This window comes from Columba livia, chromosome 2, assembly GCF_036013475.1.
Source record: "Columba livia isolate bColLiv1 breed racing homer chromosome 2, bColLiv1.pat.W.v2, whole genome shotgun sequence".
Taxonomy (NCBI): Eukaryota; Metazoa; Chordata; class Aves; order Columbiformes; family Columbidae; genus Columba; species Columba livia.
The window spans coordinates 121,497,480-121,513,440 of record NC_088603.1 but is presented as its reverse complement, the minus strand read 5'-3'; the positions used below and the strand labels follow the sequence as shown (position 1 = coordinate 121,513,440).

The 15,961-nt window shown below is 38.7% G+C and overlaps 1 protein-coding gene across 3 annotated transcripts in view; it reads right to left on the bottom strand.

Moving 5' to 3' along the window:
• The window catches only part of RP1 (RP1 axonemal microtubule associated), a 202,946-nt gene that overhangs the window by 142,186 nt on the left and 44,799 nt on the right, over positions 1-15,961 (bottom strand). For all 3 annotated transcript variants that reach the window (XM_021292984.2, XM_065053559.1, XM_065053558.1), the window contains exons 4-12: positions 15,609-15,772; positions 13,491-13,577; positions 10,233-10,365; positions 5,300-5,451; positions 4,631-4,709; positions 3,663-3,738; positions 2,037-2,113; positions 1,903-1,934; positions 1,633-1,762 (exon numbers count right to left, since the gene is read on the bottom strand). In XM_021292984.2, the coding sequence (XP_021148659.2) occupies positions 1,633-1,762; positions 1,903-1,934; positions 2,037-2,113; positions 3,663-3,738; positions 4,631-4,709; positions 5,300-5,451; positions 10,233-10,365; positions 13,491-13,577; positions 15,609-15,772 (930 nt within the window). The remainder of the gene's footprint in view (positions 1-1,632; positions 1,763-1,902; positions 1,935-2,036; positions 2,114-3,662; positions 3,739-4,630; positions 4,710-5,299; positions 5,452-10,232; positions 10,366-13,490; positions 13,578-15,608; positions 15,773-15,961) is intronic.

Here is a 15,961-nt window from a genome sequence, read left to right as displayed (position 1 = left end):
ATGAATTCTGCATGTTAGAAGATTATGAACACTATGGTGCCAAAATGACCTGATTCGTCTAAATCAGATCAAATGCAATCCATCAATTGAAGACACAGCATTAAAAACCAGCAAAGATGTGGTTACTGCATCAGTACAGATCAGAGACCAAGTTCCTACAAGCAGGTAGTTCGGTCTGTCACCAAGTAATTTCCAGCTTGTGACCCTAAATGGATTTCCCTGGGGGAAGGACTCCATAAGGTCTTCTCCAGCCTCCTTTTCTCAAGGCTAAACAGGCTATGCTAAGAAGTATTGATTGCACTGCTCTCTATGCACTCTTCGGTGTGCCTGGAAATATTCTGTTCTGTCACTTCAAAAAAGATTTGTGTAAGGTACCTAAGAATGTGTCAGGTCTCTCATTATCTCCAGGCTAAACAGCCTCAGTTCCTTCAGCTGTTCCTCATCAGACTTGTGCTTCAGACCCCTCAACAGCTTTGTTGCCCTCCTCTGAACTCTCTCCAGTACCTCAATGTCTTTCCTGTAGTGAGGGGCCCAAAACTGAACACAGGATTCAAGGTGCAGCCTCACCAGCACCAAGTACAGGGGCATGATCATTTCACTATTCCTGCTGGCCACACCATTTCTGATACAAGCCAGGACACTGTTGACCTTCTTGGCCATCTGGGCACACTGCTGGCTCATGTTTGGCCAGCTGTCAACCAACACCCTCAGGTCCTTTTCCACCAGGCAACTTTCCAGCCACTCTTCCCCAAGCCTGTAGTGCTGCCTGGGGTTGTCGTGACCCAAGTTCAGGACCTGGCACTTGGCCTTGCCGAACCTCATGCAATTGGTCTCAGCCCAACACTCCAGCCAGTCCAGATCCCTCTCATAGAAGACATATCATAGAATGCCCTTAGTTGGAAGGGACCCACAAGGATCAAGTCCAACTCCTGTGTCTGCATTTCACACCATGTGTCTGAGGGCATTGTTCAGTCTCTTCTTGAACACTGTCAGGCTTGGGACCGTGACTGCCTCCCTGGGGAGCCTGTTCCAGTGCTCCACCCTCTGTACAGCCTTCCTACCCTCAGACAGATCAACATTCCTGCCCAACTTGGTGTCGTCTGCAATACGTATATTATATGTATTATAGTTAAATGTTAATAACACAGTAGGACAGAAGGTGATAAAAAGGAAGAACCAGAACAGTGCCATTAAAATCAATGACATGGATTGAACAAAATAATGTATATATATATATGTATATATATATATATACACATACTCCCTATGAATGAACTATACCTGGAAATTTGACCTTGTTATCTTAGATGGATCTAGTCACAAAAGACTGTAGCTGTCCTTACCATGGCAGTTTCATGGAAGCAGATGACAAGAATTTTCTATTTGGTAAGGGAAATCCAGTGACAAGATACTATATGAGATATTTTTTTTTGTGCGTTATAGGTAAACCATGCATATGATCTCTGAGCTCTTATAGCCATTAATACACGTAAATATTTTAAGTAAGAAAAATGTTTCTTATAGTTATCTACTCATATTTGTTACAGGAATCACTATATGAGATCACAGTGAACTATAAAGTCCTCCTTTCTCACATCTTTTATGCATACATCCACACGAAAAATATTTTACCGTATTTGTCTTTCTTGTCACCAAGAGCATCAACCCCTCTATCTGGATGGAGACGAATGAAGCCATGGCTGAGTCTGTTGTAAAACTGAAGTGTATTCCCTTTCTGAAATTTCCACTTTTCGGCAGCCAACTGGTTTTGTAAAGAGAAGCAGGAAAGACTTATGAGAAGGTGATACACAGGAATTTCACATACATGAGAAAAAACTGACCTGATTTCATTCAAAGCATAATTTGAATGGTGTAAATAAAAATAAAAAGGTATGTTCTCACAGTTTCCTTTCTCTTGAGTTCCAGCTCTTGTCCTGTACAGATAAAAAACGTGTAATTAATTTACAGAGCATCCTCATTTCATTTGATGTGGTTACAGCAAGGCTGGCTTCTCCTCCTCACCAATTTTCACTTACTTCCTGGAAACGTGCTGGCATCTGTCCCAGTCAGTTCTCTAGCAATATTGCCATCATCCTGCCCCTGGTCCAGCCACCTAAAACACAGAATCGTTTTCAGTAATATATCCACAGTACTGTATATGTGGCACCTGCAAACTGATACTTCATGGTCTGTTTATCAAAGTCTCAAGGCTGACTAACAACAATATAAAAATCTAGCTTTAGTGAAAAGAGATTAATTTCAGCAAAAATGGCTTTGTTTGTTTTTGATGAAACTTACAAATAAAAACTTTCCTGGACTGAGGTACAATGGCCTAAACCAATTATTACAAATCAAAGAACTCATATTGATCCCAGATCAATAACAAAAGGTGCAATGGTCATGATGTTTGGTCTTCCTGTCTGCAAGAAGGCTACAGCAGGATGCAAATTGTTGCATGACCTGAAAATCCCTATACAGTGAGGCAAATCCAACATAGGCAACAATTTTACCATGTCTGAACTACACTTTTACAACACCATCGTACCTGCTTCACATCTATTCATGTAAGTTAAATCTAACTCCATTTGAGTCAAAAAGATTCACACATTGTGGGAACAAGATCAGCAAGCACAGCATCAGGCTCTAACAATAACTAGCACATACCCTGTGTTTTTCTGCCTGAAACGGATTTGAACTCTCCCTAAATTACGTATGAGGCTAGCATTATAGATCTCTTCATAGCAGTTCATCTCATCTAGAATACAGAATCAAAATTAGGTCAGGCAAAGAGGAGGTGCTGTATCTGATAGGCAGAAAGCCCCTGCTCCTGCATAAATCAGTTTCAGTGTGCACATTGCTCACTCCAAGCTGTCTTGGATAGTTATTCATTCACCAAGAGAAGTGAGAGGAGGAAATAGAATTGAGGTGCCACTGGCAAGCTGCAGGTAGATACATACACAGCTGGACTTTACCATTCCTAATACTTGCACTGATGTTTAGCAATTATAATTTTTACGTATGGTGTTGAGAATTAATCAAGCACAGATAAAAACAGAAATGAGCTACAGAGCAGAAGATTCAGTGCAGTAGCATCTGCAGTGGAAAAGGCAGGGAAGTTAGGTTTGCTTCAAATATTGTTGCAGCTCAGTGACAGGCTGCAAGGCAAATGAGAAAAAGAGATGTGGCCAGGTAGCTGCATTTGTTGACAGTCATTTCACAAGATCTTAACATCTGACCCTGACCTCACTGAACCCCAAGTTAATCTCCATACTAACTTCAGTAAAGCAGGATCAGTCTGCTAAAGGGGCAGCAACCCACTCTTCTGAAAAGCCTCGCATTGCATGACATGGAAGAATGGATGGACCTATTGGTGTCAGATCCAAAGTATTGGATATGGGGAATGTGTCAAAAAAGCATGTCTTGAACAGATTGCAAGGCACAAGAACTGCAAGTTCCCAGACAGAACTTTTTATTGCTTTTTCATTAGCTCAAATGCACCAGAGATTTGAGAAAGGTATAACTCAGAGAGCTGTGAAAAGAATCAGACCATCTCAGCTCACCTTTTAGGAAATATGTATTTCCCTTGACAGGACATTTCAGAAGAAAAACTATGAATAATTACAAATTTATTAAAACTCTATCCCAAATGAAATACCACCAACCTGTGGCAAAGAAAAGTATAATCCAAATCTGTTATAGGATCCTTGATTACAACTTTGTCCAGAAACCAGCCGTTTCCTTAGAATCAATTAAAAAAAAAAAAAAAAAAAAAAAAAAGTTAGTTCATGAGAGGCGGATTTAATGAATCCTGACTTCCCATGGCTTCCTCTCTTCTAGTAAAACTGCAAAATCTGCAGCTCCACTGGCAGGTTGCCAGAGTCATGGTTGCCCTGATGGCTGGAGAGATGACAGTACCTGCTCTAGGTACCGTAGACCTGACTTATGGGCCTACAAGCTGCCATGTCCCTGCCTGGCTGTCAGGGCTCTGAGTGCTGCACCTCCCCCCACCCCCCGCCGGCATTTGACATACTCATTGTATGAGACATTTGCTTTGCCAATCAAAATATCAACAAGATTGGATAGCAGCTTATCATGACCCCAAATAAGTTGCTATGGTTTACAATATTTAGGCTCAAAAGTTTGAAAAACAGGTCTTGTGACTGTAAACAATTTGAGTTTCACCACTAACTGGACGTCTAATGAGAAGATAGTGTAGCCAAAATCTCCAACGGCATCTTTACAGGGTAACTGATAATGCTAATATACCTAAAATTATAATAGCCTCCTTTTAACTATAACACAGACTGCACAAGACATATTTGATGTCTTATCATGCAGACGCTCCTCCTCTTCATAGTTTTCCACAGGGATTAGTCAAAAATGACAGAACAGTAACAGATGGTGTCCTTAACATAATGGTTGAGAGTATAGTGAAAGTGAACACAAAATATTTGAAATTTGTGTTGATATAATAATGCAACTGTGTCACATGAACAGTTTCCTTAGAAACCTTTGTCTTTCACTTCTAAAATGTTTTCATACATTCAGTTTTAGAAATACATGTTGTATTTCAAAGAACAGGTTAATAACTTTGCAGGCAATATTCCGTTACTATATAGAGAATTCTGACCTGATCCAAGACCATTGTGTCCTATAACAATCTTGTACAAACGTCCAAGGTGCACAGCTTCAACAGTAAAGATGTCAGTCTGTAATCAATCAACAAATTTTCAGTAAAATCTGAAAGGTGAAGCATTCTTCAGCTGTGGAATCCCAAATACCCATAAACCCATAGAACTCTTCTGTCAAGATCGTGCTTCAAAATATCAGCTAATGGTAAGGTGAGAACAAACCAAGAAGGACAGGTTTCTGGAAATAAAAGAAGTAAGCCTAATCACATTGCTAATGGAAGTAGTTCCAAATAAATGGGATTAGGGTCAGAAAAGAGAAACCTGCTGTAAGCTTAATTGGCTACATGATTACAAATTACAGCAGATTTCAGCTTTAGAAATGCAGATTTAAAATATAAGGTTTCATTTTCTCTTCATTTATTAAATTAAATTTTTAGAAGAATTAAAAGCAAAAGTATGCAGCTTACCTATTTTATAAATGAAAATTCTGAATTCCAAAAGTACCAGTATACCTTTGGAAAGTATTTTTGGCTTAATTGTGGAATTCTGGGGAAACACTGGAATGTAGCAATTATCTCTTTTCTAATTGCACTTTGCCTGGGATAACCACCCGCCTGAGAGAGAAGAGCCAACCAAACATATTAGAAGATGCCCTCTCTTTCACTTACTTGTCCTTTTAAAAATTTTTTTGATTTCTGTGACCTGAGCAGCTGTCTTGATCCTGTATCACCTCTTTCTCCATAGACAGAAATATAGACATCAGCTTCAGTTCCAGCATTCCACAGTTCTCCTGTTGTCACATGCACTTCATAGAGAGTCACTGACAATAAAAGATGACAACCTTTCATATCACAAACACTATTATACTTACAATAACATCTAGCTGTGAATGTGCCTGTAGAGTCTAAATAAATCTGTGTCAAGGACAGTTAGAGTATAAAACCTTAAAATCCTATTCAGTATTAAATAAAATAAGGTTTGGTGTTACATTTACCCTTTTTATATCAGACTGTCTCTGTGGGGAACGTAAACAGAATTGAACTTTAAATGCACAATAGTATAACTTTGTCCTGCAGGATCATTTGAAATCTTCATAAAGCAGAAAAGTAAATAACATGAATTCAAGATTAACCTCACCACGAGTGATGAGATCAAAACTATAACAAGCACCAGGAGCCATTAACATTTTGCAGGCACTGGTTAACCAACCAAAAAAAAGCCTGGCACCACAGTTTCAGTTTTCTAGGACTTCAGAAAGCTGCAGTGGTTTATTATTTTACTGATTCATGCAATAGGAGAGTATAGACTTCCTCTATTACATTCCACATGGAAATTCTTTACAGGCTGTAAATTAGGGAGTAAAAAACTAGGACTTCAATAAATTTGTTATTTAATAGAAATGGATAATGCAAATAAAATTAATTTGAGACAAAATTCTATGAAACTGGAGTAAAGACTATGATACATAAAAATACGTATCAATATAAAACTGTGGTCATTAAAATGCAGCTGTAGGAAGCTGATAAAATTCAGAATGATGATAAAAACTTGCAATTATAATCTTCAGTAGAAGTATGGGAAAGGCAAAGTTCACACCAAAATATAGTAACAGTATTTTTTTAGACCAAGACAGTTACAGAGAGAACAAAAGAGGGAGAGAAAACCTCATTTTCTGGCACACAAGCTCTCCTCCCAGATGTGGGTGTTCTTGTGCTTCTGTATCTTGCAAATAGAAAAGGGTCTCTGGACCATTGGGTCCAGAACAACATCAACATAGTCAGCATTCAATTATCAGTTTCTACTTGAAAAATGTTATGAAGCTTGGCTGTAATCCTTTGAAGGAAGTTGCTCCCACATGTCACTATTCTGGAGGACAAACACCTTCTTTTAACGAACAGTGAAAACTTATTCATGACCAGTCCATACCTGCAATTGTGCTAAGTAGCTGGTCAGTGTTTACAACTTGTTTTTCTTCTGATGATCTCACATTTATTTACATGACATTTCTGTGCAGGTTACTATAAGAGCTGTCTTTAAAGAATTTGGTTTGTATAATGGTAACAATCCAACTAAAACAGCAAGCACTCTGCACAGGTTATTTTAATGTGCACACACAGAATGCTAGTGTTAATTTGCTTCTAGCATCAGAGCTAACTCATTTTGAGATGATGACTGGGTACCTCTTAAAATCCACTGAACTGTTGTACCATAGACATATGCTATTAATAAATCCAGCAAATAGGCTTAAAATAGCTAATTTTAACGTTCAAGCAATTTTCATGGTTTTTACACTTCCCTTCACCTCTCATAAGCTTAGAGATCATCCCAGCTTTATAATAAGTATTTACAAGTATTTAGAGTGCTTACAACTTCTATCAGGGGAAGTTCAGGTTGTGTATTAGGCAAAGGTTCTTCCCTGAGAGGGTGGTCGGTCACTGGAACAGGTTCCCAAGGGAAGAGGTCACAGCACCAAGCCTATCAGAATTCAAGGAGCATCTGGATGATGCTCTTAGTCATGTGGTTTAGTTTTAGATAGTCCTGTGAGGAGTTTGACTCAATGATCTTTATGGGTCTCTTCCAACTTGTGATATTCTATGATTCTATGATTCTTTAGATATTACATGGAAAAGCGTGCAGAACAGAGATTAACAGAAGGAATGGTATTCTTTACATCTATCTTTGTCTATAAGTGTAGAACACTACATTTGTAAACATGTCATTCTGAAATTAGGAAATTTAAGGGTTAAGATTATTTACAATTTTTAATTCTTTCCCCTATGCCTATGAATTATGAGAGATAGAATAAGGAGGTGAAACACATGCTTTTTCAGATCAGCTATTATTATTTGGACCGAAGCCAGGCGCATTTGAGGCACAGAAACATTTGACAGTCTGTAGTTAGCAGCAGAGTCATGTACTATTTTTTCCCAGAGTACACCTGTCTCAATACTCAAAATAATTTTCATTTAGCAACTGTTAATTAATACTGCATTTTACAACATAATTTACCATGTCACCACCTGATCTATTTATTTCCCAAATTTTTCTTTACAGCACTCACATGAACAGCTACCCCATGAACAGACCATGGCAGAAGCAAGTTCCTTCAGACCAACAACCCCATGTCTAAGACCACAACAATCCTCTATTCCTACAGTCTCCTCCTCCATTAACTATCTACTTCATAGTTTGTGCAAGAACAGCGAAGATCCACCAGCCACCAGTGTGTGAGCCTGATTTATCCCCAGCATATAATTAAAGTTTGCATCATAAAACATGAGCAGAAGGGGAAAAATGTTGGGGATAAAAAGTCAAACAAACGGTGCTCAGTCCCACAGCATTACAGTCACAAAGTCTCTATGTAATACAGTTTATCTCAGACATTTTTTCTCTGAATAAAAAGGCTGTTTAATCAGAAAGTGTTTCAGCCTCTTTTTATTCAAAAATTGGTTTTAAAGTGCCTCTCATCATCTCTCTTTCAGATTGAATCCAGACCTCTTCACTGTTCTGTTATCAAACTATCTCCTCTGAAGTTAAAAGCTATGTTCTCTTTTCACTGTCTCATGCAGAAATATAATATTGGCAAAAAGACACAGAGGTAGTCTTTCAATTACCAAGTTACAGATGAAACTGCTTTCTCCAAAGCTTTCAGCATGACCCCTCTTGTACTGAGTCTGGCAGAAATGCACAGAAGTTCTTTTTTCCTCTCTTGTGTGAAAGAGAAATTGTTAACTACAAAATGTAGATTGAAATGATGGTTTAACTGTGCTGTCACACTTTATGATGCACCAAGATTACCTGATAATAAAAAATTTTCGCTACATCTTTATCTCAGAAACAATGCAACAACCTAGTCAGAAAGAAGGGCCTGAAAATTAGAAGGTAAGGTCAGTGTCCCATAATATTAAGCAAGAGAACCTTTGTGGAGAACAGATACTGCAAGTACGGGAATGGAGCATATTCAATATAACATGTTAATGATAATCAATGAACTTTTATTTAAACGGAGAGGAGTGTTTGGTTTTTATACCAATGTGCTTGTATGTCCCCCTACACTAATAACATTAAAGTTTGCTGACCAAAGAGACCAAACCTATGAGGAGGCAAGCTGACTGACCCTGAGGCTTTTCATGCCCTCAAGGGTATGAAGATCATAACCACTCAAGATCAAAAATCATTGTGGTTAGGGCTGGCCAGCCTCTCTCTTTAGCATTTTATGAGCCATTTACAGTTGCTAACTACATCACTGGAGGAAATCTCTCCTGCTATTGTTTTAAAGACATATTAATCAGGCACCAACCTGTTTTTCTGCTTTTCTTTCAGGCTTCTAATCTCAGTGCTCAATCACAGAGAGGCATAATTACAACTCCAGGCCACTCAGCTCTCTCCTAGAGACTGTCACGTGGTATATTTCCCCACATCAATGGGCCATTTTCTGGACTTCTGCCCCTCAGTTTCATCTATATCCTTTTGCTCTAGCCTGCTTCCACAACAGCTGTTACCATTGAAATACCTTTAATTATTTCAATTTGCAAGATCAAGGCAAAGCATCTTAAGCATACCACCAAGTATTGCTATAGTTTTAAACATTCTGAAAAATAGGTTCCACAGTTTTTAAACTTTGAATGGAAGTTTTTCTTGTCTCATTAATATTGTTATCTGCAGTTGACACAATTTTTTGGGGGAAAGGAAGAGAGAAGGACTGAAATCTGTCCCATGTGGATATTACTCTAGTGAAAGCTCCAGCACAAGTATTATCAGTGGTGTTATGACTTTCCCCCCCAACATCACACCTTACAGGATGAGAATCTGCCCCAGCATTCCTGCTCTCTCACCCACATCTCCCCTAGGATATGCTGATCTTGCTGTGCCTTTGTACTTTTCTTAGGCCAGGAAAGAACAATGTCATTTGGAGAGAAGGGAAGAGCAAGTAGACTTTCCACCCTGTTCCCATTGCTGAAGCAAAGAGACCATATAGTAACAACATCCAGCATGGGTGACGGGGATTGGTGTGGTAGAGCAGGATGTTAAAACAGTATAACAGTAGCAGCACTAAAACATTTTTATATTATCTGGCATCAATCACCTTTAGAATTACAATACAACCTTCATGGTAGTAATGGAGCTTTTAACACTTACAGCTAGTTTTGTTCAAATCCAGAAATTAAAAGTATTCTGGAAGCTTGTCTCAGCCACTTACAAGAAAGAAACTAAAACAGCAGCTACAATAGTCACACCGGAGTTATAATCCTCAGTTACTGAAAACAATTTGTGATCTGACTCACGTGTGATGGCTTCATGGTATCTAGGCATATGTGAGGTGTCTTTACTGTTGCTTCTATTGTAAAGCAAACACAAATGCTGAAAATCTTAATAAAGAAGGAGTCTTTTTGAAGCACCTGTGAAATTCAAAGACTCAGCCATCTCTTTTCCAGTGATTCTTAACTTTTTATCTGAGTATGCCCAGTAACAACAGGAAAACAACACAGGGGGAGTGTCGTAGCAGCCAAAAAGTAATAGACGGCCTGATGAAAAACAATGAACTCACCTCTATAGGCATCAGTCTGTGGCCTGATTTAGCTGACGTGGTATTATGCTTACCTGGAAGAATGGGCTGACCCTGCCGTAAAACAGGAAGCTCCACAGATATTTCACCATCAGCCTGGTCCCGGGCCAGCCATCGATGTGCAGGGAAAGAAAACTGCTCCTCTGAGAAAAGGTTCAGCAACTGCACCTAAACAGCATGAAGAATTGCAGTTTAAGTTGCTGATCTCAATCCAGATAGAACATGAAACGTGTGGGATGCTGTTGAAATCTGCGCAGGTAGAGCTCTGTAGCACGTTCACAAAACCACAGGTTTTGGGCATGTCTGCTCCCTGGATACAACTTCTCCAAAGTTGACTTTCACTCAACCAGATTTGAAAGTTCAGGGCAGGGTAGCTCAAGTGCAGCCAAGAAACAAGGTTTATCAGCCCAGGTGCAGTCCCACAAAGTATAGTCATATTGTTCCAGCTGGTATTTCCACATGGGCTGGCAGTAGCTGGCATGGCTTACCAAAAGCAGAAGTTCGCACTGGGAGGCTTGGCAAAACTTGCAGTTCTATTCCTTTAACTTATTTTCTTATCAGAACAGAAATTAAAGGACCAGGTTTTGATTCTTCAACATTGTTTGTGACATAAATGTCTCCTTCTCTGGAGACATTCAAAACCCGCCTGGACATGTTCCTGTGCGACCTCACTTAGGTGTTCCTGCTCCAGCAGGGGGGTTGGACTAGATGATCTTTTGAGGTCCCTTCCAATCCCAAACATACTGTGATACTGTGATACTGTGATAAATAAACCACGAAAGTGCTAGTCTCAAAACCAGTCTTCCCCACACAATTTTCTTCCATGTTTAACTTCTAGCATATAGTAACAAAAGAACCATGTGCATACCAGCTTAAGAAGGGAAGGAAATCTAGTTATTTTGAACTTCAAAATATTCCTTAGTAAACACCACACAGGCTGCTGTATATTAGAATAGCCCCTGATTATGCTAATTTATACTAGTAGCTACACAAGGTTTTGGACCAGCGGAGAAAAGCCAAGACACTTCTACCTGTAGTTTCACTCCTGTTACATGTTTTGCAGAATCTAATCTCCTTAATTTGAATATTGAACAAATTCAGAATTACTGAAAACATTTCTGTCTCTTTTACTGCTTGAATACTAAATTTTAAAGAAACAGATTAATCTTGCTTGAAAAACCTGGCACATCTCAGCCTGTCAACATCTATTGATGGACCTTGAAAAGGGAGCTTGGATTAGCATAGCAGCACCTTTGTGGACATTTGCAGGCCTGATAGCATCTCGGTACAGAGACAGACACAGAAACCATGGAGTACTGGTGGAGAACTAGCAGGCCTGACTACCAGAAAAGCTCTGCAGTTGTAGAGCACTCTCTTAATTTCAGATCTTCCACAAAAATGTTGGTTTCCTAAGGAAAAATTATGTTAAGCATCTCACAAACCCACTGTAGGTTGTTTGTCTTCTGTGAAGTCTAGAAACCAGTGGCTCTACTCCTTTGGCTCTCTACCATACAAAATGCCAGGTGACTTTTAGAGTTTGTTTGGTTGAATGTGCTTCTTATCTTTGACTTTCTGCTCAAAGTTACCAAGAGGGAATGACCTCACCCTGACTGATGAATCGCTCCGTAAAACTCTGACTGATTGACTGAGATTTAGTAAGGAGACAATTAAAATTTGTAAGCCAATAATCAATGGAACACAGTGAAGTACTGAATCCTTCTTTTGAAAATTTACTGTTGATTTCAATTAATATATCTTAGCTGGGAAGCATGAAGGGGAATAACTTCTCATTTTTTCTTTTTTTTTTTTTATCAGACTTCTTCAGTCTCTCAATTTCAATAGGTGTCTTTTACAAAGCCAGCAGTGCAACTTCTGTTCACAGAGGATGGTGTACAACAAACTCGCAAAGGTCTGTTTGAGTCAGATTTTATAACCAAAACTTCTAGTACCAAGATTAAGCATAGAAATGAACATTTTCTATAAGAGAAAACCCACTGTTCTCTTCTAGCTTCTCAACTCAGATACCTTTTAGAAATTGGTGGTAACCTGTCTCCCTGTGTCACAGGACGATGCTATGAAGTGTTTTTCACTCTTTCACTGTTTCCACACACACATTTATGGAAAGAAAAACAGCAAGGAACGGAAAAGTGTCTTAAATGGTATTCTGACTCCAGCATTCCCCAAAACACAGCGTAGCTGGAAAACAAATACCTAGGCATTATAATCAGGCAATCCTCACCTGAATTGAAAGAAATGTAATCCCTATAATTGTAGCATGAAACTTCTTAGAGTGATACCACCAGTGAGATTCCAATGTAGACATGCATTGGCTGGAGGTGTGAACTCACAGGATCTTGCCTAAACTTCAGTTTACACTGCCCAGACCCTACTTAGCCTCTTTCTGAGTCTCAGTCGTACATGAAAACAACTAGTGAAAGCATCAAATACCCACAGAATTTGAACATTGATCAGTGAATATTTAACTTCAGTGGACACTTTGCATTAGACCTAGACCTAGATTTACTCTGAAGTATGATTATAACAATGAGTTTACTGGTAGCTTCTAAAGACATTCATAAACTACTGCCTCTTAACTGAAGGATAAGAAACTGTAGCACAGAGACGTGTTTCAGGCACAGCATATCATTGACACACATAGTACGTCACCGCTGTTAAAAATAAAAGCCAAATCCTTTCATTCCCAGTCCAGGAGGCTATATACTATGCTTCACAACTAAAGCTTGAAACAGAACTAGCTGGTTTTCTTTGCTTTATTATCTTTGTTTTACCTGCATCAAGATCTTTTATAAATAAGGAGGGAAAATAACCTATTGCTGTCTTTTTCTTCTCAGTGACACAGAACTAGAAACACTTGCAGTGCAGCTCTGGTGCTGTGCATAAGGACCCAGCATCAGCCACAGATTTGAGGTGGATTTGGCTAGATTGAGTTTATTGACTTTCTAGGTTTCAGCAAATTCTAGACACTCTATAGTGTAAGACTCAGACTACAGCAGTCAACTGAAGCAGCCTTTCTTGATGCCTAGCCACACATTTTTAAAGAAACATAATGTACAGCTTTCACTAAACTTCAAACAGACAGCCAAGTCATACCATCTTAAACTGCCTTTAATTCCACACAAAAAACACTCCTTCATAAATAATCTCTTAAATGAAGTTGTAAGCATTTGATGAGGCAAATATACTTATCCCAGGGATATTTTCTGACTAGTATTTTGTCTCCACTGTCAAAGTGACTGTTTTGGAAAGATAAAATTATTTCTCACTGCTTTTACCTCTTCACAGCACCAGGCAGGGGAGCTTCCTGTATTCGAGTGTTCTATGCGTATTTTGTAGAGATGTCCTATGTTTCCAGTATTAACCTGTAAAAGAAACACGAATGATGAAACCCAGAACATTTGTTAATGGAAAAGGCATGCAACAGACATTCATTTAGTAACTTTCAGGTGACATTTTTGTTTTGAGGAATTAAATATTCTGATATTTAAACAAGAGTTTCCAAAATATTTTGCTCTGGGTAATTGGTAGAAGCTTGGCTCTTTTGAAGGACAACCCTCAAAAAAAACCTGTTGGCCTGCTAACCCCATTAAATGTCTTCAGGATGCTGCTATAGCTATTTTTTTTCCCCACTGAATATTGACCTCAGTGGGAGATGAATATAGACCATATGCATGACTACAAAGCAAATGTGTCTTGACCTGTCTCAGTTTAGCATCTATACCACTGACTTGATACAAAATTATTTCTGTCTCTCAAGCACCTCCCACATACCTCTGAATTTCTCCCTACAGCTCTACGAGGGTATGCCTCACAATTTTGGAAACAATTGTGTTCAATTTTGCTGTTTCTTTTTAAAAATCATTTCAATTAAATCTACTTTAAAAGCTGTATTTGAAAGATTAGCTCTTGGGCAGCCTGGATGAACGTGTCCAGCACAGATAAGAGGGTGCTGAAGGAATAACTTTATATGAAGGTTATTCAAACAACTAGTTATGAACTTAGGTGTAGGTATAGAAAACTTATCTTCAAGGAAATAGAAACACACTATGAGTGCCATCTCTCCTTGCTGTATCATTTTTTTTTTCTTATTACATAGGCTGGATTTCCTGTCCTTCTGTTGTTTTCTGTAGAATTAATTTAAATGTTTTCATTTACAGTGTAGAGGTGGGTGTGAACTGAGTTCCCTGTATCATGAAATTCCCTGAACTCAGTGTTATAAACAATAAAGAGACAGAACAGAGAGGATAGACCAGAGTTAACTGAGATCTAGCATACAACACAATCAGAGAAGCTTTTCTCTTTCTACATGTTTCAGAGCAGGCACTCTTCAACTGTATTCAGTGCTATGGATATTCACTTAAGAGAGGAAATCCTAGATCCCAGACCAGGGACTGCCTCTATATTTTCCATTTACAGGTCATTGGAGATGAAATTAATTGTGATAACGAAAGCAGAAAACAGAGCCAACAACACGTATTGCGAAGAGGGTCTTTTTGTCTGTCAGGCACCTGGTTACTTATTTTATCTACTCCTTTCAGTCTTATATTTGGGGTTTTTTGATATCACAGATGGAGAATGGCATACTACCAGAGGTGTTGGGTTCTTCTAAAAAGCTCCATCAGGCTGAAGAGGGTTAAGAACTGCATTTCCTACATCCCAAGCAGATACAAGGCTATTGTGAAAAAAGCAAGCTCTTCATCAATGCTGCCATTAAATACCTTTTCTCAGGAGGAGGCTTGCTATGCGAGACTAACAATGGAATCACCTGTTTGTTATATGGCCCTATAGCTGGCACCTGCTAGAGACACCCACTGACAATCCCATATTACTCGCTCAAGGTGTGCAGCTTTTGGTAAGAGACCTATTCTGGCTCCCTTGGGTTACTGTGTCACAAGACTGATGGGAAAGAAATTTCCTTGTGTAACCAGGAGCAGAAGCAGCTTCAGATAGACAGACTTTTTTACCTGTATAAAAATTGTCATTATAAAGCAGTGAGTATTTAATAAAGTTAAAAATTGACTCCTTACCCTAATTCTTCACTTCCTCACTTCATTTTTAATATTTTAGCCCCATTTCAAATTTAAAAACTAAACAAGTATCTGTTGTCCTGTATTTCTTGGTATTTTCTTGGGCACTATGTAATTTAATGAGTAGTTCTTCTTAGCAGACAAGAAATCTGTTGGATCAAATCAGCTTTGGATAGGTGAGTGGGAAAGGATACTAAATTTAGTTCTACGTTTAAGTCCTGTTTCTTGTTTCCAGATACGTGTATCATACAAAAAACTGACTGTCTTTTCATCACATAGATTTTGAAATGTCATGCAATCTGGCAGGATACAATAGGGCAACAAAATGAATATATATTACTGTCTCAACCGCGACATATTACTTACCGTGAAAATGTCTTCATTGCCTCTCTGAAATAATTTTCCCTCCTCTCCATCAAGAAAAATAGGCCCTGAACTGCCGTGATCCCCATACAGTGTAATGTAAACCTTTGAGCTTGTTCCTGCAGATGGCATATCACTGGTGAGGACTGACACCTTCCATTTCCTAGCTAACAAAAGATGAAAAGACTCCATGAATTACTTAAACTCAAGATTCTTAAGCAAAATGCATTTCAGTAATCAAAATTCTAAATAATATAGTGTCAATGAATATAGAAATATGTATTTCACAAAATTACAGCAGGCAAATATTGAGTTTCCTAAGTTCAGCATGGAAAAATCAAGAAATGTCAGCTTGC